The 23915-nt window shown below is 35.7% G+C and overlaps 1 protein-coding gene across 1 annotated transcript in view; it reads right to left on the bottom strand.

Moving 5' to 3' along the window:
- FRMPD2 (FERM and PDZ domain containing 2) overlaps positions 1 to 23915 on the bottom strand; it is a 319487-nt gene that overhangs the window by 211920 nt on the left and 83652 nt on the right. The window contains exons 12-16 of the mRNA XM_031949366.1: positions 22943 to 23081; positions 19428 to 19580; positions 10964 to 11149; positions 9397 to 9553; positions 3952 to 4162 (exon numbers count right to left, since the gene is read on the bottom strand). Coding sequence (XP_031805226.1) covers positions 3952 to 4162; positions 9397 to 9553; positions 10964 to 11149; positions 19428 to 19580; positions 22943 to 23081 — 846 coding nt within the window. The remainder of the gene's footprint in view (positions 1 to 3951; positions 4163 to 9396; positions 9554 to 10963; positions 11150 to 19427; positions 19581 to 22942; positions 23082 to 23915) is intronic.

Here is a 23915-nt window from a genome sequence, read left to right as displayed (position 1 = left end):
CAGCAGGATGATGATTACATAGGAGCCAAAACAAATAAATAAACAAAAACCACATATGATCTCAGACTGCATTAATGGATGTCCAACATCATGAATGAAAAAGATAAAGGTCACAGTGAGTTCTTTCTTTTTCTATCTCTAGCTTGTGTTCTTTCTACTCTTTCCACATGGAATACTCCTCATCTCTGCTTTTTGAAATCCTTCTTATCCTTCAATACCCAGAACAAATGTACTCAGAAACCTCCCCTGATTATCCCAATAGAAACAATCTATTCCTGTCTGAATGACTAGAACTCTTTGTTTAGACCAATGGTTCTCAAGGTTATGGTCCAGAGAATCCTGGGGTCTCTGAAACCCTTTCAAACAGTTGCACAGCTAGTAAGTCTAAGAGAGGATTTAAACTCATGAAGATGACTCTTTTGTTTCCCAAGCACAGGGCTCTTTCCATCATGTCACCCCACTACCCAACACATATAATTGTTGTTTGTCCTTCATTCTCAAAGTAGAACAATGATATCAAGAAGGTTATGTGTGGCCTTGAAAATGAATTGGATTTAAATGAGGCAGGACTGTGAAAACTCATCAGCCCCACTCTCTCCCCCAAAGCCATCTGGATCCAGTGGCAAGACATAGATTAGGCCTACCAGAGATGGTCCTGGACGCAGTGAGAAATCTTGGCCTTTTTAAGCTAAGTTCTTTCCCAAGTCTCAGATTGTCTGAGGCAAGATCTATCCAGTGATTAAGGTTGAGTAAGAAAAGTGGGAGAGAACAGTTTCTTTTGTATATTTTTTAAAAAATCAATCTGAGTAAAGGCCTTATTTCCAAAATATATAGAGAATTGACTCAAATTTATAAGAAATCAAGTCATTGTACAATTGATAAATGGCCAAAGAATATGAACAGAGAATTTTCAGATGAAGAAATTGAAACTATTTCTAGTCATAGGAAAAGGTGCTCCAAATCACTATTGATCAGAGAAATACAAATTAAGACAACTCTAGGTACCACTACACATCTGTCAGATTGGCTAAGATGATAGGAAAAGATAATGATGAATACTGGAGGGGATGCAGGAAAATTGGGACACTGATGCATTGTTGGTGGAACTAATACATCCAACCATTCTGGAGAGCAATTTGGAACTATGTTCAAAAAGTTATCAAACTGTGCATACCCTTTGATCCAGCAGTGTTTCTACTGGGCTTATATCCCAAAGAGATACTAAAGAAGGGAAAGGGACCTGTATGTGCAAGAATGTTTGTGGCAGCCCTTTTTGTAGTGGCCAGAAACTGGAAACTGAGTGGATGCCCATCAATTGGAGAATGGCTGAATAAATTGTAGTATATGAATATTATGGAATATAATAATATAAAATAATAACAATAGTTCTGTAAGAAATGACCAACAGGATGATTTCAGAAAGGCCTGGAGAGACTTACACGAACTGATGCTGAGTGAAATGAACAGAACCAGGAGATCATTGTACACAGTAACAAGACTATACAAAGATTAGTTCTGATGGACGTTGTTCTCTTCAACAATGATGATTCAAACCAGTTCCAATCGTTCAGTGATGAAGAGAGCCAACTACACCCAGAAAGAAGACTATGGGAACTGAGTGTGGATCACAACATAGCATTTTTACTCTTTTTGTTGTTGTTTGTTTGCATTTTTGTTTTCCTTCTAAGATGTTTTTTCTTTCTAGATTCAATTTTTCTTATGCAGAAAGATAACTGTATGAATATGCATACATATGTTGGATTTAACATATATTTTAACATATATTGGAATACCTGCCATCTAGGGAAGGGAGTGAGGAGGAGGGGAAAATTTGGAACAGAAAGATTTACAAGGATCAATGTTGAAAAATTACCCATGCATATGTTTTGTAAATAAAAAGCTATAATAAAAAAATCAATCTGAGAGGGAAAGAACTTCCTTATCTTTGGCTAAAATAGGAACAATTGCTATTTATACTCATTTTGACCCATCAAAATCCAAATAATGACCAAGTGAGGTTTGGTGGCCAATTTAATAAATATTTATTGAGTAAATGAATTAATTCTCTCTCCAAAATTAAATTTTTAATGGACTATTTGTAAGTGTCTGACAATGAAAGACTGACACTTTGATGGGGATCCTGACTCCTAAATTTCACAGTTTTCTTCTTATCTAAGTTCTGGCTTGGAGGACCTCCAGCCAAATTTCCCTAAGAATCAGAGTACCAAAAAAAACCCCTGTTATCTCCTTAAAACTTAATATTCTAAAAGAATAAGTATAGGAAATTATGCTTCTTGTTTCTTTTGAATAGGATACAAACCATTAATATTTTCAGACTTAGTGCCAAGAGTTTTAGCTTACCAGCTCAGATAAATTGGTTCACACTTAATCAGTTCAACAAAGGAGACTTTTGTTTCCAAAAACACAGTTAAGAAAAGCAAATGCTTTGCTTCCACAGTCTCTAAATTTAAATGATTGAAAGAAAAAAAACTGACAGTTTCCTAGGGAGTTTACACTTCCTCTAGCCTTGGCATTTAAGGCCTTCCAAAATCTGTTTGCCAACAACCTTTATAATATTGTTTCTTATTACTCTACTAAAAGAATTCTCTCTCAGTTCTAAGCAAGTTGTCCTACTAGCTTTCCCCCTTCATCTCCTATCTCTGTTTTTGCACAGTTAGTCCTCCAGGACTAGAATGTACTCACTCCTCATCTAAATCTCTTTGAATTCCTAGCTTGTTTCAAGACAGCTCTAGGACTACATCCTTTCTGAGGTTTTTCCTAATCCTCCCATTTGTTAATTTTCTTCCCTCTTTAAATTCCCTTTAAATATATTGAATATGCATATATATATGTGATATATATATGTTTATATAGTATATATATATATGCTTTTATACGAGTGCTAAATGCTCTCCATTACCATCCCCCCAAATGCAAGTTTCCTGAAGACAAGGATTTGATTTAATTTTATTTTTGCATCCCCAGCACCTAGGTGAGGTTCTGGGTAACTAGGTAGAGTTGACAGAGAGAGACTTAAGTACTGATAAGATTATAATATCCCCTGAGACAACCAGGGAAGGGCATTAATGGGGATCTGCTCAGTCTTATAATTCTGTGTTTGTAGAAGTCTTGGGATATCCCCACCTTACTATGTCAAGTTATGATGTCAAACTCCCAGGCTAAATTTACTCTATAAATCTGCCCATGGTCTATGCCATCTTTGCTGAATCCCTTTGGGAATTATCCCTCGACAGCATTCTGCCTTAACGAATTCTTTTAGAATACTAAACTCCTCTGTGGATTTATCCTGCCAGTCAATGGCATATCCCATCTCATAACACATTACCTTTCTCCTGGGTAATTGTGAGTTCCATAGGAACTTGTCTTTTCCATTGTTTAATTATTAAAACCCCTTTCCTCACTAACTATGGGCTCTCCCAAATCTATTTCATATTTACTATTCCCAGTGTCTATTTAAGTCTATTTTGTCCATAAACTCTTCTGGTACATAAAGATATCTTTTGGCAAAGAGAATGCCATTGTGAATTCTTCACGTGTGCCTTGTGTTTTGCACCTCATATTCGAACTAGGAATTGCTACTCTGATCTGATCATTTGATGCCCAACCTCATCATTTGGTGCCCAATTTCATCAACCTTATACATAGTAAATTCACAATAAATATTTGTTGTTGTTTTCATTATTTTCTTGAGTCACTCCAAATGTACTTAAATAATTTAATAGGATCAAAGGGATTATAACTGGAAGGTTAGATATCAGTCTGCCCCCTTAATATAATGTAGATAGGTATAGATACAGTACATCAAATAAATTGATTTTTCTAAGGTCACACAGAGCTGACATTCAAATCAAGGTGTTCTGAATAAATCCAAGGCTATGTGTGACATCATAATTGTAATTTGGTAGTAGATGAATGACTGATGAAACCCACCTGTCTTGGTTGCTTTCATCTCCAGTCCTATGACCATTTTCTACATTGAAGCTATCACATGATTTGCCCAACAGCCTTCCAGATGTTTTTTCTAGGTTAGATCCAAGGAACATATTTTCTGAACAGGACAGTCTCTGAATCAGAGGGAGACACTCTTGTTGGGGCACATTTGCAGAATCTGATTTGAACATTTGCATGAGCTGATTATCTTCTGGGTTTGAGAAAGAAAGGAAAGAAAAGGAGAGAAAAAGAGGGAAGGAAGGAGGGAAGAAAGGAGGGAGAGAGGGGGAGAAATAATAATTAATATTAATTCCATTCTATCTGCTGTATCTTACTAAAAATTTAGGCTGCTAGAGACTCTTTGCTGTATCCAAAGCTATGTTTGCATTTCTAAAAAAAGAAAAAGTGATTGTTGAATTCAGGCCATCTGTTCTCCACGATAATAGGAAAATTAAAAAGTGCCAGCATTTTGACATGTGAGGTTAAAGTTATATGAGGTATAAAGTTAAATGTAAATGTGTGAATGCCATCAGTTTAGTTCTGGAAGGGATGTCAGAAATCATCTAAGCCAGCTCCTTGATTTTACAAATGAGGAAACTGAGACTTAGGGAGATGAAGGATACTTGTCTATCTATCACATGATTAGTAAGTAGCAATGCCAGGATTTGAACCAAGTTCATCTGATTCTAATTCTAGTCCTCTTCTTTCCACAAACTAGTGTCTATTATAAAGGTAACAAATGGTACATGTTTTCTGTGTGTGTGTACAACTAAAAAATTATCTATTTTCTCAGGTATCTGTAGTTAAAATTCCATTTAGCTTTACATTGAGGCTGTAGTATGCATCTGTTGAAATAAAGGACATCCAAGTTTCACAACATGGATTGCTTACACATCCACTCAAGGCCATTGTCAATGTTCTTATATTGGAAAATCAAAGGCTTCTGGTTTGGTTTGATTCTCTCTTTTTAGTCTAATGAGGGATCTCTCATCTTGCATCAACATTTTAAAATATTTATTAAATACCTAATATTTATATATAATATAAAATGTGTATAATATATTTATATATTACATATATAAAATATGAATTTTATGTATTTAAACATAAAAAGTATTTATAAAATAAAACACTTTTATTAAATACCTATGTGCCAGTCGCTTCTGAATACTCCAGGAGATTCTCAAAAATAAAAGATATGGCCTCTGAATGCAAGAGATGAACACCTAAATTTGTTAAACCAAGTACTGGATGTTCTTTGGGCAGAGTTAAATCACAGAGAAAAAAATCAGTTACTGTGGGTAGGGAACAAAATGAAGAAATATGGCAGATTTCAACTTCACATAAGTACATATGATTATGAAAACACTCTGAATTGTTAACTTCATGGTCATGTATTTCTTGGAATTAGAGGCCGAGATTAAGAGCCCAAATTTTTCTGAAGACATGTCCCTTTTCTATTTTTTAATCAATAATCAACAGTCACCTCTCTTTTAGATTTAACACAAACATAGCAAATAGATTCCACTCTTCCAATGCAGAAAATTCCAGGGATATGAAGAAATTTAGTTCAACCTAAATATTTAATAATGCTTCATGTATTTTGTTTGATCAAATAGTCATATGAATCTGAAATGCTTTCCCTAAATTTATCCTGCCCCCCAACATCACATATTTCTAATTAGAAGGTACTTTATGATGAAATTCAATACACATCTATTGAGCACCCACTATTTGCCAGGCATACATTTGCCCCCATATTTCCCAATATTCTGTACTTTCTTTGTATTCTCTCTCTTGACAATCTCATCCATATTCATAACTTTACCTCTAGAGATCTAGATCTGTATCTCTAGTCCTAACATCTTTGCTTAATTCTAATCCTGCTTTTAAGTTCCACTCCTTTTTTCCAACTACTTGATGGTCATCAAATTGCCCTAACTACATTCTGAACTCAACATATTTATAACATAACATCATTTCTCCATCTCAAATCAACTCCATTCCTCCCTCCTGCCTTACCAACTCTTCTGTGACTTCTTTCCCATCTTTTCTCTCCCATATCTAATTGGTCTCCAACTTGTGTGTATTTTTCTTTTTAGATAGCTCTTGTACTTGTCATGTCCATTTTATTCTGACTGGGATATACAAAAACAATATGGTCTCACCTTGTCATTTTTATAAATGAGGAAACTGAGGGCTAGAAATATTATACAACTTGTCAAGAACACAGCAATAAAAAGTAGTAAAATAGGGATCCCAATATAGTTCTTTTAAGTCTAGGTCCAATATGTTATTCACTCTAACATGTTTCTTCACATGTCATATGAAAGGATTTGGCTAAAGTTTGACATCAGCTACAGGAAATGCAATCACATCGAGAGAAGACATAATTTTGCTTTGCTTTGTTTTCCTTCAAAGAAAAAAAATCATCTACTATGCAGTCATTCATTTCTATCTTACTGCCCCATTCCCCTAATACTCTTTCACATAGCCTGATTTTAAGAACCTTAATAATCTTCTTTGAGAAAGTATAGGTTAATTATTGTGGAGTAAGGTATCTGAAAATCCTCTACAAAGAAAAGGCTGGTTAATCTCCCTAAAATGCAACTTGAATCATGTCACTCTTTGCTCATAATTCTCCAGTGGCCCCCCTCTTGCTTTCAGAATAAAGTTTAAACTCCTTTGTCATATGTTCAAGGACTTTTAAGAATCTGGCCCCAATCTTTTTAATCTTCTATGGAATATAATTTAATTAATATTATTATTAATATACACATATATTATTATTAAATACACATAATGAAAAATATAATACCCATGTATTTTGGGAAGACGAAATACATAAAAACCATTTCTTTCAAGTAGTTCATATTCTATCTGGGCAACAAAGCACACACATGTGGATAAAACATGTCCATGTAATAAAAGAAAAGTTAAGGAAAAGGAGATGACTAGGGATGGGAATGGATGAGAGATTTCATAGAGATCCTAGTACCTAAGATGTACTTTAAAGGAAAATAGGGAATTCCCAAAGGCACAGATAGGAAGTGAACATATTCCAGGCATGCCAGATGGCTGGTCAACTGCAGAGATTGTAGATGGAATATTGAATTCTTGGAATAATAGTGATCAAGTTTAACTATTCTGAGGAGTTTGTGAATTGAAATAATTTGAAATAAGGCTAAAAGTACCCTGTGAACATGTTTTGGAAAGCCTTCGGCGTTACATAAAGAAGTTTGTAGTTTATCTTCCTCTATATCCCTATACAAACCCTCTGTTTCAGCCAAGACTGGTATAATCCTTTGCATTTAAAGGCAACATGATTTAGTGGAAAGAGTATAGAATTTTAAATCCTATATCTGCTACCCCCTCCTACTTATATAATCTCAAGAAAATTTTTTTTCCCTCTCTGAACCTCAATTTGATCATCAATAAAAAGAGACACTGTTAAACATATACACCAAGGAGATCAAAATTAGCAAGATCTTAGCCATGCCAAAATATTCAAAGTAGTACTTTTTAAAGTAACAAAGAAGTGGAACACAAGTAGATGCTCATTAACCTGTGGAATGGCTATAATATAGGAGAACTTTTTTCCTTCTGTGTGCCATAGACTTCTTTAGCAGGGTGGTAAAACTTAAGATCTCCTTCTCAGAATGATGTTTTTATTATATATATATATATATATATATATATATATATATATATACACACACACACACACACACACACATATATATATATATATACACATACACACACACACACACACACATATATATATATATATATATATATATATATATATATATATCTACAAAGGAACCCAAAAGTTAATGAAAATAAATGTGTAATTTTTTCCTATTCAAGTTCACAGACTCTCTGAAATCTATTCCTTTCTTGGGTCCATTGGCACTATGTTATAAACTCTTGGGCTAAACAAATTCTTGGATAGTTATCTCTTCCACATGATGGGGGTTTGGAACATGGAGTCCTTGAGATCTGGAAAATCCTTGTAAAAATTTTTGACCTTCCCTTTGTACTAGAGAAGAAGTCTGAATTATTATGTATTAAAAGATAAAATATGTTGATATAATACAACACTATGCATATATTTTAAGCATTTCTGTCTTTCTAAACTTTCTTTGTGTCATCTGCTAGCCTTTGCACATCATCCACAACTTCTGCAAAACCCCCAAAATTCGTATTTAATTTCTTATGCCAGACCACGATATGTCAAAACCATAGTGGGGAGACTCACAATGTGAAAGGGATAATTTTATATAAATATAAGGGAATATCATTATGCCATGAGAAATGATGAATATAAAAATTCAGAGAAGAATAGGAAGAATTTTATGAATTAAGAGAGGGAAGTAAGTCAAATCAGGAAATCACCCTGAACACAGAAGTAAAAAACTCATTTTTTAAAAATGAATCTTATTTAATTAAAATGACTAGAGTTGAACTGAGAGAATAGATTAGGAAGTAGGTCTCCATTTCTTCTTTGCAGACATCAGGAACTATAGGTATGGAATGTTACAAAAATTTACATACTTGGTTAATCATAGGATCATAATCACAACAACTACCATTTATATGACACTTTGTTTATAGAGCATTTTAAAAAATATTATTTCATCTTATCTTCATAAAAACCTTAAGAGGTAGGTACTATTATGCATCCCTGTTTTATAGATGAGTAACCTGAGACAAACAGAAGTTAAGTGACCTGCCAAGATCATTTACACATCTGATAAATGGTCAAGAAAGGAGTCACAAGCAGTAAGAGAAAGGAAAAAGAAAGGAAAAGGGTTTGAACTCAATTCCTGACTCCAAGTTACCAATCCTCTATCCACTGAACCACCTAAATGACAGAATTGAACTGTTTTCTTTAGTTTTGTTGATCAGCTTTATTTGTTTTTTATAATTCTTTTTGATAAGGGATAACCTATGGTATGGGTAGGTAAACAGGGAGGAATGTAAGTAGAAATTAAAATAAATAAAAATAAAAGATATCAATAAAATTAAAAATTGAATATAAACAAAATGAAGTTGAATTGGATCTCTAAGTTTTCTTCTACAGCTCAAAATCTTTTATATTGCTTGTCACCACCTCTACTACTTTTCTTAGACTATTTTCCCATCAAAAAATAATATCTCACATTTATGTAGAGTTTTAAGGATAAGGCAACAGTCATTCAACAATCTTACAAAATGGGCAATATAAGACTTATTATTTCCATTTTGCAGTTGAGGGAAAAGGTTCAGAGACACTATGTGTCTTGCTCAGAGTTTCACTACTGATAATAAGGGGTCATGATTGATCTCTGGAACATCTAAAAATAAAGCCATAACACCAGTGATGCATTTACATACAAAACCACGAGTGTGTCATATTAGAAGTATTTTCCATAGAACTGTGACTATGACATTACTCACCTGATAAAACTTGGGAAAGCTGCCCAGAGCTCATCTGTGCATTAAATCGGTGCTGGTCAGAGCAGAGATCCAGCAAATATTTACACTTCTTGCCAGTGTCAGTAATGAAAGTGTGTTTCTTACCACTGATGCTGCTTTCAATGGTGAATTTCTTTCTCTAAGGAAAGAAAAAAACTACTTTCAAATAATGATTTATCCACATTCAATTCACTGAATTCTACTAGCTATTTCATTTCAGCTAGCACAGGTTCATGAAGAGTGTCTAACTATTTTTACAATTATCCCTCCAGGACTAAGACAAATGATCCTGAGCTTGGAAACTTCATTCAGTTAACATGCCCAAGACTGTCTCTCCAACCATGTAAGCAGCAGGTCTGGATCTCTGCTGTAAAGCAAGCCAGAGTGAACTGAACTGACTTAATTTTCCTTCAATCCAATTTGCTCATAATCATTTAGGCATAACTAATAGCAATCCCCAGGGAAGAGAAGAAGCCCACTGATCTGGCACTTGAGCAGTAAGCCTAGGGAACAGAGAATGAAAACAAGAACAGATAGAGAGAGGTAAATGCATTAGCAAGCAGACTAAGCAAGTTTGTTAGTTGAAAGAATACTGACTTTAAAAAATTGAAAGAAAAAAATTTAACATTTATATATCAAGCTTTAAAATTTCAGAGCATATACTACACACTTGTAAATGACAATTATAATTAGAACAACCAAAACCTGGCCTGCATAATTGGGGTACAACATATCTCAGTTGAGCTTTACAGTGATCCTGGGAGATAAATACTATAGGTGTTATTGGTTATTCCCATTTTACAAATAAGAAAACTGAATCTCAGAGAAATCCATTTATTTTAAAAATATACAATTTGAGGGGCATAGCAATCAAATAACTTGCTTATGGTCATACAGGAATTTTAACCCAGGTCCTCCCAACACCAAGCTCAGAATGCTATTCACTATACGTGTTGTCATCAACTATGATTAAAGAATAAAGAAAAGGAGGGAAAAGAGGAGAAGTAGGAAGAAAACGGAGAAACAATGAGGAAGAAGAAAGAAAAGAGAGTTTCAGAAACTAATTGTAGTTTTGCAGAAAGGAAGATAAAATAAATACTTAGCTGAACAAGTCACATCCCATAGTGTTGATAAAAACTTTCTTGGCACTAGTTGAAATACTAGTCAGATATGGTACCCTTTAATACCAATGGGGATATAAGAAGACAGAAATTGTAAATAAAAAGCTATTAAAATTTAAAAAAAAAAGAAGACAGAAATAAGAAGCCTGGAAAGTGGTAAAATAGTCCTGAAAACCCAGTCTAGACTACCTACCCACCATTGTCAACACTGATGGATTCCCAGAGTTAAGAGAGCCTTACCTAGAAGGAAAACCTAATCCTCCAGGCATTAAAATGACAGCATTCCCCAGAGCATATAATATAGAAGAATGGCACACAAACACACACACAATTTGGTCTCTTCAAGGTTATGTTTTCCATTTTCTATGAATAGCAGGCAACAAGGGGAAAGGGGAGCAAATGATTTGTAGCCTCTGAATTGGACTGACCTGAGTGGAAATTTTTCCCATTTCTCGCCACTGGAAACGTAAACTTGCAATTCTACTATTGTTTTTTACTTCATATACAATTATGCCTTTGGCACAAATCCCCAAGGTCATCTCTGCCTCTGGCATTTTCTTCTCTTGGAAGACTTGATAGAAGAACACACCATATTCTGGGAGCTTCTGGGTCAGCTGAAAAGACAGAAATGACTGACTTAGAAGCACACAATTAAACCAACCAATAGATACTTATTTAGCTCCTAGTATGTTCAGCACTGTACTATACTGAGGGTAGGAGGTAAGGTGAGTAATTCAAAGATATAGAAAACAAATTCCTTTTTTCTTTAGATAAAAATTAAGATGAATACATTTTATCATGTATCTTCAATCTTTGTCTCTCTATGGACTCCTCTAAGGTGCCTATAGAAATGTATTGATCTTTCCAGTGCTAAAATAAAAATCCATTCCTTCCTATCTATACTTCCTACCTAACTTCTTTACGCTCTAACCAAACCTCTTAAAGACAGTCTACAACTCATTCCACTACTTCCCCACTCTCTTCTCAAGCCCCATTTGATTTCTGTTCTCATTAATGTCCTATAACAAATTTCTGTAGAATCATCAATGCCCTCCTAATCATCGAATTCAGTTACCTTTTCCCAGACCTAATCTTCTTCAAAGAAGCAAAATTTGGACTTTAAATTGTGAAAAAAAAGTAGAGCTATCCCAAAAGAGAATAGTATTCCTTCTTCAAGGAGGACATTCAAGTAGAAGCCAAAAGAACATTTGAGGGGTATTTTTTGAGAGAGTTCTTCTTCATGAGTGGTTTGAACTATAAGTCATTTCCAAATTCTTTTGACTATGCAAAATAATTATATTTGGTAATTTACAAGTTACAAACATAGAATATTATATTTTGATAGTTATGTACATTAATCATTTGTAAAATACACAAAATTTAAAGATGAAATAATAATTGATTCTAAAAGTCATGAGGGAGCCACTGAAATTTATTGAGTGATCTGGTGATATTTGCATTTTAGAGAAAATCACTTTGGCAGTTGTATGGAAAATGAAGAGGAGAGAAGAAAAATTTGGAGCAGTGAGTCCAGCTAGGAGGCCAGTGCAATAGTAAAGGCATGAGGTAATGAGAAAATGGGGTTGGTGGCCGAGTAAATAAAGAAACTGATATCATGATGGCAGAAATGACAAGATTTGGCAAATGATTAGAGATGTGAGGTAAAGAATAGAAGATGATATTGAGGCTATAAACTTGTATATGTGGAAGAATAGTGGCACCCTTGATAATAACAGGAAATTTTGGAAAGAGAAGTTTTTTTTGGGGGGGGGAGGTGAAGATAATACAGTAAGATTCATGCTAACAATATAATCCATCCATGGCTGCTTATCCTGTACGACTCATTCTGTCTTATCCTAAATAAAAAGGTAGGGGGGGGGAAGAAGGAGAGAGGCACAACTCTTCTTACTCCTGGTCACTTGCCTCTGAGTAAAGGACTCTTAACACAGCCATAAATAAGGTGATTAAGGGATAGGAAATAGGTGTACTGGGGAGAAGGGAATGGAAGGAGAGACTCCTAATGGTTCATATGCAGCTGCTACCATGGTTAATTAGATTACAACTGTCCAGAGAGACCATCATTTATCTCAGAAGCAGGAAGAAGAGGTTGGGGCCTTGCACAAGAGGAAGGGGTGAAATGAAAAAGCATTGGGTTAATATTATTGTATTTGACAAAAGTTCCATAAATAGTTATGGCTATCATTAGAAAAATGGTACCTACCTTTCCATTCTCTGATTAGTTGATGATATACCCATTTGGGTCAGACTATAGCCTTCACTTTGGATACCACTGAATCAGAGGGCCTCAGAAGTCTCTTCCAACAGTGAATTTTTTTTCTGATCTCCCCTATGGAGACTTCCATGATCCATCGATTTAGTATTGAGCCTTCCCATCTTTAGTCTCACATGAAACTTTGTTCATATCTCTCATATATTTGTGAGAGATTTTACTATTCCTTTTTTGTATATGTTGTCACTCTTCATTATAATCTATTGAGCTATAAGTTTCATGGGGATCAGGGACCTCAAAGTTCTGCACATGTGCATATTCACTTGCATTCTGACTTTATATGTAACTAGTAATTTCTCCAACTGCCTTCTGGGAATTAGGCCCAAAGTGAGAAGAGTGAATTAGTGTGTTAAAGAGCCCCACATGGCAAAGACTGAAGTATCGTGGGAAAAGTAATGTGGCTCTGGAAGTCAGCTCAGTAAGGTACATGGTGATACAGGCTGAGTTCAAGGGGATAGAGCCAAAGGACATGTCAAAACAACTAGTCTTCTCAAATCTGAAATTCTGAAATTATGTGATTCTATAAATCATGAAGGAGTTCAGATTGTGGGGAAGCAAACATCCTGAGCAGCAAGAGCAAAAGTATCCAGAAGAACAGAGAATTAGAAAACTAACTGAAGGTCAACAACAACCAGATACCAATCAGGTCAAAGGAACCATATTCAAGCTGAGCTGATTAAAGAGTCTGTGCAATTTGCCACACTCGATGAGCTGAGTATACCTTGAAGCCAGGACACAGCAGCTTAATCCTCCCGAATCCCTCCCCCGCTATTTCTTCAGCTGTGCTGGTGTTGGACAGCTCCCATATGTACTGCCACTGAGGGGTACTGAGGTGGGGGAGTATAAAAAAGTGAAAGAAATAAGGGCATTTTTGTCTGCTTAACTTTTAATCCATCCTGCCTCCCTCTTCCCATACATTAAGGGAGAATGAAACTAAAAATGTAGTAGAACAATAAAATAAGCTAAACATTTATATTTTAAATCCTTTGATATTCTCCCTAAGATAAGGGAAACCTCAGAATATTCTTTTTCCTTATAAACTGTGCAGGGCAATTTCCATAGCAACCAAGTCCAAGGGATGATCCAAATGCTTTTTTTTGTATGGGAACATTATTACAGAAACATGAAATGTTTATTTTGGAAGGTACATTAGAGGTCATCTAGTCCAACTTTCCAGCTTTCCAGATGAAGAAGCCAAAAATCAGGAAGGTGAGATCCCTTGCCTAGTTGTCCACTAACAGAAGTGGGTCCAGAATTTGAACTGTCTCTAGGACTCTTTTCACTAGATCACAGTGCAATATTGTCATACTAAATATCATTGATAGTAATGGGGTGATTGACTAGTGTTTTGTCATTTTTTTGTTGGAGATTTTCATTCTTTATAATAGAATTTAATCTATGGGAAAACATGTACCTCGGTCACATCTCCTTATTTAACTTAGTGCTCCTTTGAGGAATTCCCTCCTTCTTCTCTTTGCCTATTAAAGCCTTATCCATCTTTTAAAGCTTAACTTGAAAGATACTTCCTGCAAGAACTCTGCCCTGATGATGCCTCTGGTCATTGAAAAGACCGCTACAGCCTTCTCACTATGGAAGATTCTTCCATCACTGTGGTCCCATTTTCTGAAGGGTAAATTTCCATACCAACTCCAACCAACTCCTACCAACTCCTGGATCCACTCCTAATTCTTTAAATTTTTCTTCTTTGCTAGATGTATGTTTTTCTCTCCACCCACATATACTTTCTAACTCCCTTGTCTATTCAGTTTTCCCCCATTAGAGGGTAAATTTCTCTAGTCTGGGACTGTTCTTTTTGTTTGTATGTTTGTTCCCAGCTTACAGCACACTGCCTCATACATAATAAATGCTTAATAAATTATCATTACTTTTATTGGAATTAATAAACTTCACCTTTGTATCTCACATTATACAGATTATGAAATATAGTTATTACAGCTGTCTACAACACATTATCTCTCCATCAGACTGTAAGTTTTGTGAGGATAGGAGCTATATTTTGTTGAAATTTTGCATCTTTCACCTCATGCCTAATACAATGCATTGTACACAGGGGGTATTTAATAAATATTTTTGCTGTGGTTATTTTTTTCTATAGACTGGGAAATAAAGATTCAACTTAATTTATCAAACCTTTATTAAGAAATATATACAAAGAACTGATCTAGATACTAGAGGAGCTCTGGCAAATTAAATAAGGATTTTAGTCAGGCAAAGAGGAGCTAATGAAGGGCTTTTTTAGCAGTTGAAAGAGTTCATCTGGCAATGGCATAAAGGATGGACTAAAAGGGGTGGGGTGCAAAACAATTCCCTTTTTCTCTTTAGATTGCCATGTGCAGTGTGGCTGTCATTTCATCTAGCATTTATTCCACTCTGTCAAGTCTGCTATCGGTGTAAGATAATGAACTGGCTCAATTAGACATCCGATGAAGTGAGATGAAAACATAACACTGGAGAACATTTCTGTTTTAAGAGAGCATCACATGACAGCAGTTTAAAAGCTTAAAAAAAAAAGTCCAAAGGAATGGCAGTCATAAGAAGCTGTGATTAAATAGCCATTTGATAAGAGTGTTAGTGTTCAAGCACAGGAAAGCAAAGCTAAAACATTTGATTCTCTTGACAAGTAGCATATCATAGTGGAGGCAAGTGACTCAAATCTGCCTCAGATACTCACTAACTGTTTGACCACGGGCAAGTCACTTAATCTTTCAAAGGCCCATTCCTCGTTGTTAACATAAGGTTAATAATAATGAAACTACCTGCTTTGCCAAGTAGTTAGAGAACTAAATGAAATAATACCAGTAAATCACTTTGTAAGACATGAGACATTTAAGGGGTGATAATAATAATAATAATAACAACAACAACAATAAAAATAGCTATAATTTGTGTAGTGCTTGCTATGTGTGCCAGGAACTGTTCATTCATTTTATTTGATAAATATTTATTTATTCAAATTATTTTATTTGCTTCTCACAACCACCTTGGGAGATTATTACTCCCATTTTATAGATAATGAAACTGAGGCAAATAGGGGTTAAGTGACTTGCCTGCAAAAACGCAGATAGTCAATGTCTGAGGCCAGATTTGAACTCAGGTCTTAGCCTAGAACTAATGCTGACTGGATTCTGGAATGATGCTGACTAGAGTCAGGAAAATCTTAGTTAGAATCCTGCCTCTGTGCTTATAATGCCCTTAGAAGTCTTTAACTTCACCACTAAGATTCAGTTTTCTCTTTTAGGCTCTATTTCCTCATTTATATAACTGGATTTAGAATAACACTGACCTTTCAGGTTGGTAGAGATAATGTATCTAAGGCAATTTGTAATCCTTAAAGCACCATACAAATGTGTATTATCATTATTATTATTATTACTATTATTAATACCAGCTGAGAGGTCTCAATGACTTTGTTACCCACCATAGGGAGGAACCCTGGATGTTGAAGTCCTGGGACAAAGTTCTGGTTTCCCCACAGTGTTTATAGCTCTCCAGCTAGGTATAGAAATTGTTGTTCATCCTTCATTCTCGAAGAGAACCAATAACATCAGGTGGATGAAGTTTTGACTTGCAAGTACATTGGTGTGCAAAGACATTAGTCTCGCTCTCTTCTCCAGAATCACTGAAGTACAATGACAAGACATAGGTCAAGATAACTGGAATTACCCAGGTATAGTGGGAGACTCTGGCCTTTTAAAGATAGGTCTTTCCCAGGTCTCAGTTTGTCTGAGGCAATGCCCATTCAGTAGGTAAAAACTGAGGCTAGGTAAAATTTGAAGCAAAAGATGGCCTGATTTGCATTCACAGAAGAATCAGCCTAGGAGGGAAAGACCTTCAGAGTTTCTGTCCAGAAGAGAAACGATTGCTATTTATAGTCCAAATATAGAAATGCATATCCCCATAGACTGCTTAAGTGAACAAATTGAGCTAACTTTTCTTCCATCTCACACCTGCTTCATTTATCCAGTTCCATTAGAATCTGAATCCCAGATCTAAGCTCTTGATAATTGATAAGCCCATTTCAGATCTTATTGTGAGTCTTGGTTTGGACTCCACATAGTCTTCACACTACATGTTACTTCCCTCTGGTCCCTCAGAGCAATGGTCACCTGCCTGGCTCTTGACATTAACCTGCCCTCACTTCCAGCCTGGCAAAGGAACTTTCCAACTATATCCTTTGGCTGTCCACACTAAGAAAGGTGCAATCAGGACCACCGATCCTGCTGAATCTGTCTTGGATGATTTAGAGGGAACAAAGTGTAACAATGATTGCAAATTATCCCTGAAGATCCCCAAGTTACCTAGACTCATTAAGAGGGAACTAGAAAAACATCTCTGTGCCACTAATATTCCAGGGAGTGAAGCAGCCAATAATATTCTCAACTTCTGAACCACCAATGTACTACTTTATTATTGGATTATTGTAGGAGGTAAAACTATATAGGGGCAGTGGTGGTGATGCAGTGGATAGAGCACCAGCCCTAAAGTCAGAAGGACCTGAGTTCAAATATGGCCTCAGACACCTAACATTTCCTAGCTGTGTGACCCTGGGCAAGTCACTTAACCCCAGTTGCCTCGGGGGGGGGGGGGAAGAAAGAAAGAAAAAGGTGAAACTATATAGTAACTGAATGAAATAAGCATTTTGTTTGTAAAGGGGAGCTTTTCATTCAGAGTTCTCATCTTCCCCTGAAAGACTCTCATAATGTCATTCTCTGACTTATTCTCATGAACAAGGAATTTTAGTCCCATCTCTGCCACAAATGAACTGGGGCAAAAAGCCTTATCACTCTCAATCTCATTTTCCCATATGTATAATAAAGCATCCGATGTATAGAACTGCTCTATGATTCCTTCTAGCTCTGTACTTCTATGGGTATTCAATTAGCAGATTCCTAAAATGTGTCCACTTGCCCCTGAATATAATGGGCATAACTGTGGGGGAGAAAGAGTACCCTAGTCTTTCAATAGTCAATGTGTTTAAAAAAAAACAGTTCATCACTTAGGACTAATACAAAGTTGCATGTAAAATTAAGTAGTAGCTCACATTTATAAAAAAGCTTTAAGATTTAAAAAAAAAACACTTTATCAACTGATCCTCACAACAAACTTATGAGATACATACTAATAATCCCCTTTTACAGATGAAAATATTGAGGTTCAGAAAGGTTGTAACTTTCCCAAAGTCAATTAATAAATATCATTAAATGCTTTCTTTGCATTAGGTACGAGGGATACAAAGACAAAAATGGAATAGTTCCTGCCCTCATGAAATTTCTCTCTTATCTAATCATATGTATCTGTGTAGTGTACTTGTGTGGTGTGTAATATTTCATCTAGTCACACTGTAGTTATATGTAATGTATAATGTATAGTTAAGGATATTACTAATTCCAAATCCAATGAACTAGACAAAACACTGTGTTTTGGACAAAAGGATTTAAAAAAAGAAAGAAAGAAACAAAACCATTTTTTACATTATGATTAAGGTTCCCTTGACCATCGTTTCTTTTTTGCCCAAAACATTCAAATATTTCATAAGGCTAGTATAAAACCACTCATTATGATGCCCCCATACCTAGAGACCCATGTAGATTCCAATGACATGTGCATCAGTAATTCGGGCTTTTGTCTTATCCGCCTTGATTATCACTGTGCTTGCATTCCCAATAAACCATGTACCAGATTGCTAAAACAACTTAAATCTCAGCATGTAGAGAGAGTGCCAAGTATTCCTGACACTGGCTATGCATAAAAGCTGAATCTGAAATGGACTGGATTTCTGTTCACACTTTTTAATAGAAATTATTTCATTTTAAAGCCATATTGAGCTTACCACACATGAACGTTAAGTGACTAACTAAATAAAGACTAGATATGAAAATTATCCCAGGAAGTTCAATCTTCCCAAGAATTTGTTTAAATAAAAGACTTTAAACTGAAACAAACAAACAAAAAAAAAACATGGTCTTAAGCATCCTTGGGCACAATCTATTCACATGGACAAATAAATTACCTGTGGCTATTTTTGCTTACTAAGATTTCAACACAGAATAAAATCAAGATATGAAAACAACATAAAATATTAATTGACTTCATTTGCCTTTCCTATACTAAAAAATGTTGAGAAGAGGAAGCAGAGATCAATAGATAGAAAGTAGGAATAAAATTGAGGTGGAAGGGAGGGGGGGGGAATCAAATGACTTTTTTCTTTGACTACTTTAAATTCTTAAGACAATACTAGTCACTCACAGAATGTGAAATTGGAGAGAATTTGAAAGCCATTTCATACAATTCATTCCTGAACAAAAATTTCTGGTCCAACCTGGTCCTTGCTTTGAAAACTCCCAGAGAAGAGAAAAACAGTTTTGTTTTGTTTTTTTACCACCCCTAACCAAAATCCTACAACCCATGCCTCTTTTTTTTTAAATCTGACAAAACGAAGAATAAGTCCAGCTTGTGGAAGGATACCATAGGTCTTATAAAGAGGGATAGAATTACAAATGTGAAATATGTGGACTCTTGGGAAGAAAGATACTACCACAGATAAATGAGCTATCTATTCTCTAGGGAATGAAAGCCCATACCTTTAAGAATTCCAGTTCAACTTCTTCTCCAGATAAGGGACCATGGCAACGGTGCATTTTTGAGATCTCCAATTCCACACAGGACGCTGTCATTCTCTCAATCACACTTGCTGGTATATAGTCTTCAGCCAAAAAATAATGTTCTCCCTGTACCTATGGGCAATAAATACAGAAGGAAAGGCTAATGATCAAAATGTGTCATAGAACCCTGAGTAGAGTAAAAAATAAAACATTGGTTGAAAAATATCTTATTCCATTTAACAGGACATCCTTAAACTAGCCCCAAGCCAATTTTCTGAGGGGTGTAAATAAAAGTGTCTACATGGACAGATATAAAGATTCAGGACAAGCCAAATAAGATGATTGGTGGGCAAATGAGGGAGGAATAGCAACAGACATAGATAGCTATATATCTTCCTCCTATATGGAGTAGTTAGGTAGAGCAGTAAAAAGTGCTGGGCCCAGAGTCAGGGGAAATCAGTTCAGAATTCAGTTTTGGATACGTATTAGCTGTGTTACTCCAGGCAAGTAACAAAAACTTAGTTTCTTTAATTCATAAATTTTACTTATTTTCATTAACTTTAAAATAGAAATAATACTTTGCAGGATTTTTGTAAGAATCAAACAGCATCATGTTTGCTAAAGGGAAAGGGAAAAGAGAAAGTCTGAACCTATAATTCCATAGAGAGAATAAGTTCCTGGGGAAGATCAATGCAGATCCACAAAATTCTGCCACTTATAATTTAGGATCACTTGGGATGCTGAGGTGGTGATTTCTCCAGAGTTACAAATTCCAGAAAACATGAACTTAAACTCAAGATTTTCTGACTCAGGGACCTTTACATAATAGGGAAGCTGGTGGCCCATTAGATGGAGCACCAGATTTGGAGTCAAAAAGATTCATCTTCCTGAGTTCAAATCTGGCCTCAGACACTTATTAGCTGTGTGACCCTGGGCAAGTAACTTAATCCTGTTTATCTCAGTTTCCTCATCTGTAAAATGAGCTGGGAGAAGAAAATGATAAACCATTTCAATATCTTTGCCAAGAAAATCCCAAATGGGGTCACAAAGAGCCAGACATGACTGAAGAAGAAAAAAACTACTGAACAACAAATAAATGATTATTAAATGAATGAATGAATGTGAATATGAACAACTGGGTTCCTAGGGAGAATATTTGAAGCAGGCATACGAATCCCAGACTGATTTTTAGGAAGATTGCAAGCCCACAAAGAGTCCAACTTCCATTCTAATAGCTCATTCTTATTCTAATGGTATCCATAAAGGCACTGATGTGGTGGGCCCGTAGCCAGCCCATCTGTGCTGTGATCAGAAGAGCTGCTATAACTAAGCAGCAAACACTGCAATGGGACCATACTTGAAAAGGAGAATAATAATAATAATAGTAATTGATCACATTTCTCTCACATTTCAGGGCTTATAAAGCACTTTTTTCTCCCCTAACCATCCTGTGAGGTAGGGTGATGTTTTGCTATGGGTTTTTATGGACTGGATAGATTACAGAATGCTAGGTTTAAAAATACTCTTCACTAAATCAAATCAGCAACTTTTACATAATTTCTAGTCAGTTAGTAAATTTATTAAGTGCATTGTTTGTGCCACTCTGCTAAAGGCTAGGGATTCAAAGAGAAGCAAAATGACAGGCCTTGATTTCAATGACCTCACAGTCTAATGGAGGAAACTCCAATGCGAAAAACTATGTATGAACAAGATAAATAAATATAGAAAGAAAGAAAGAAAGAAAGAAAGAAAGAAAGAAAGAAAGAAAGAAAGAAAGAAAGAAAGAAAGGAAGGAAGGAAGGAAGGAAGGAAGGAAGGAAGGAAGGAAGGAAGGAAGGAAGGAATAGGAAAGAAGGAAGGAAGGAAGGAAGGAAGGAAGGAAGGAAGGAAGGAAGGAAGGAAGGAAGGAAGGAAGATGACAAGTTGGAAGAGGGAAGGCTCTAATATTAAGGGAGACTGGAAAAGGCACATAGTTGGCACTTAATAAATGTTTACTGACTGAATCTTGAAGGTGGAACTTTATTTGGGACTAGTTGAAAGCCAGGAAGTAGAGATAGAAAGCAAAAGGTCTCTGAGAGTCTGTTTTGCTCTCTTTCATATAACTATTAAGTTTCAAAACCATAATTCAAATGCAGCTTTCCCCCATTGCAAGTCCTGTGTTGTTTGCATTAAATCTTTCTGCCTCTTCAAAACTCTAGAACACCAGTGCTCAGCAGGAGCTCTCATTCAGTTGCTATCCTGCATCCCAATGACCATAGTTAAATGTGAAATGGCCAAGAGTTCCTGTCATTTGATTTTCTGTGGCCTGTCTCCCCAGCTCCAGGCTAACGTAAACAAACAGCTTCAAACAAATCTGAAGAAGAGCTCTAACATCGGATTGTGTCCTAGTTGTGCAGATACAGGTAGGTTGACCTAATTGCAGTTGTCATTTGGGAGAAGATAGAAAGGCATTAGATTAGAATTTAGTTCAAAATAATGTCCGTTGTGTTTTGCTTAGCTCATGATGGAAATCACTACAAAATAAATAATACATGGATGTGCTGCAATGTGTTTTCGGCCAGGGAGGACTCAGCTGGATGAAATCACAGAACTATCAAAACATGAACCGACATAGTGTGATATCGTGGGAAAAGCTCTGGATTCAGAATAAGATAACCTGGTTTCACATCCAGGCTCCATATCTTGCTTCTTGTGTGATTTCCTTTCTCTGCATCTCAGTTTCTATGAGATGAGAAAGGTTGTTTTATTTTGTTTTGTATTCCTTTTCCATTTTTCTTTTTTCTTATTCTTTTTTTAAATAATAAAGCAAATTTTTTCATTAATTTATTTATTTTTTGCTGAGGCAATTGGGTGTTAAGTTACTTGCCCAGAGTCACACAGCTAGAAATTGTTAAGTGTCTGAGGCTAGATTTGAACTCAGGTCCTCTGACTTCAGGGCTGGTGCTCTATTCACTGCACTACCTAGCTGTCCCAATAAAATAAAGTTTTTAAAAAGAAAAGAAATCTGGAAAAAAAATGAGAAAAGTCTTCTTATTTAGGGATTCTTTGTCTTTTTTGTATGTTATGATTTTGATACCTAAAGTTTATATGAAAGAGGGCAAGTCACTTAGACTCTCAAAGATTCTCCTTAAGAAGATTAATTTGAAATATATAAACAAAAATGCATAGCATTACAAAGAAAATTAATCATTTTGAAATACACTTAACAAAACATTCTTAATAACTTCATAGACCTCAGATTAATCACACCTGGACAAGATTATCTTTAAAGCTCCTTCAAGTCTAAATCTATAATCTCAAGTAGAATCCCAGGTGGATTCTCTCTCATAGATTGGCATGTCATAGACAAATGGCTTCAGAGTAAGGTTTTTTCTATTTTTGGTAACTCATTCCACCTCCACCTAGAGTATCCAGACCAATGTTGCATAGTCAGGAAGCACTCAGAAATGTTAACAGAATGAATGCATGAATAACTATAGAATTATAAGCCATGCCTCATGTCTATAGTTCCCAAATTCCACTTGTAAAGCTAATGCACCAAGCTGTAACAACATCTCATCATTGCAGTATATACGTTCCTCCAGAATGTCTTTCCGGAGCTGGAGATAAAATTGATGTCTTGTAAGACTGTGCCTAGAAAGAACAAATAAAATAATCAGGTATCAGCAGGAAGCAGAGAAAGGAAGATGTAAAAGCTGTGATTTTAATCATTTAGAAAACTCCCATCTAAGGAAACTCTTTATACCAGTACAAGTTGGTATCTTCTCTACAACTTATAGTCTTAAAGAAAGTTGTTCAAGAAGGAAGGAAGAAAGGAAGGAAGGAAGGAAGGAAGGAAGGAAGGAAGGAAGGAAGGAAGGAAGGAAAGAAGAAGCAAAGAAGGAAGGAAGGAAGAAAAGATGAAGGAAAGAAGGAAGGAAGAAGGGAAGGAAAGACGAAGGAAAGAAGGAAGGAAAGAAGGAAGGAAGAAAGGAAGGAAGGAAAAATGAAGCAAAGAAGGAAGGAAGGAAAGATGAAGCAAAGAAGGAAGGAAGGAAGGAAGGAAGGAAGGAAGGAAGGAAGGAAGGAAGGAAGGAAAGAAGGAAGGAAGGAAGGAAGGAAGGAAGGAAGGAAGGAAGGAAGGAAGAAGGGAAGGAAAGACAAAGGAAGGAAGGAAGAAAAGAAGGAAGGAATGAAGGAAGGAAGGAAGAGAGGGGGAAGTTGCTTAGAATATTAAAAAGTGAAGTGATTCACCCAGAATTACATAGCCCATATGTGTCAGAAAAAAGACTTGAACTCAGAATTTTCTAGCTCTACAACCAACTCTTTCTCTACTGGCTGACATGGAAGACAAATTTAAGAGAACCCATATCTTTATTCTGTAAAAGGTGAAAACTATGAAAGAATGTATAATCAAAGTCTACAAATCCAATTCATTATGACAAAGATTTGCTTTAACGCTTTGTGTCTCTAATGTATTCTATTGAG

This window comes from Sarcophilus harrisii, chromosome 2 (assembly GCF_902635505.1).
Source record: "Sarcophilus harrisii chromosome 2, mSarHar1.11, whole genome shotgun sequence".
NCBI classification, from domain to species: domain Eukaryota; kingdom Metazoa; phylum Chordata; class Mammalia; order Dasyuromorphia; family Dasyuridae; genus Sarcophilus; species Sarcophilus harrisii.
The sequence above is the reverse complement of the archived record's forward strand: the minus strand, read 5'-3'. Positions and strand labels throughout refer to the sequence as shown.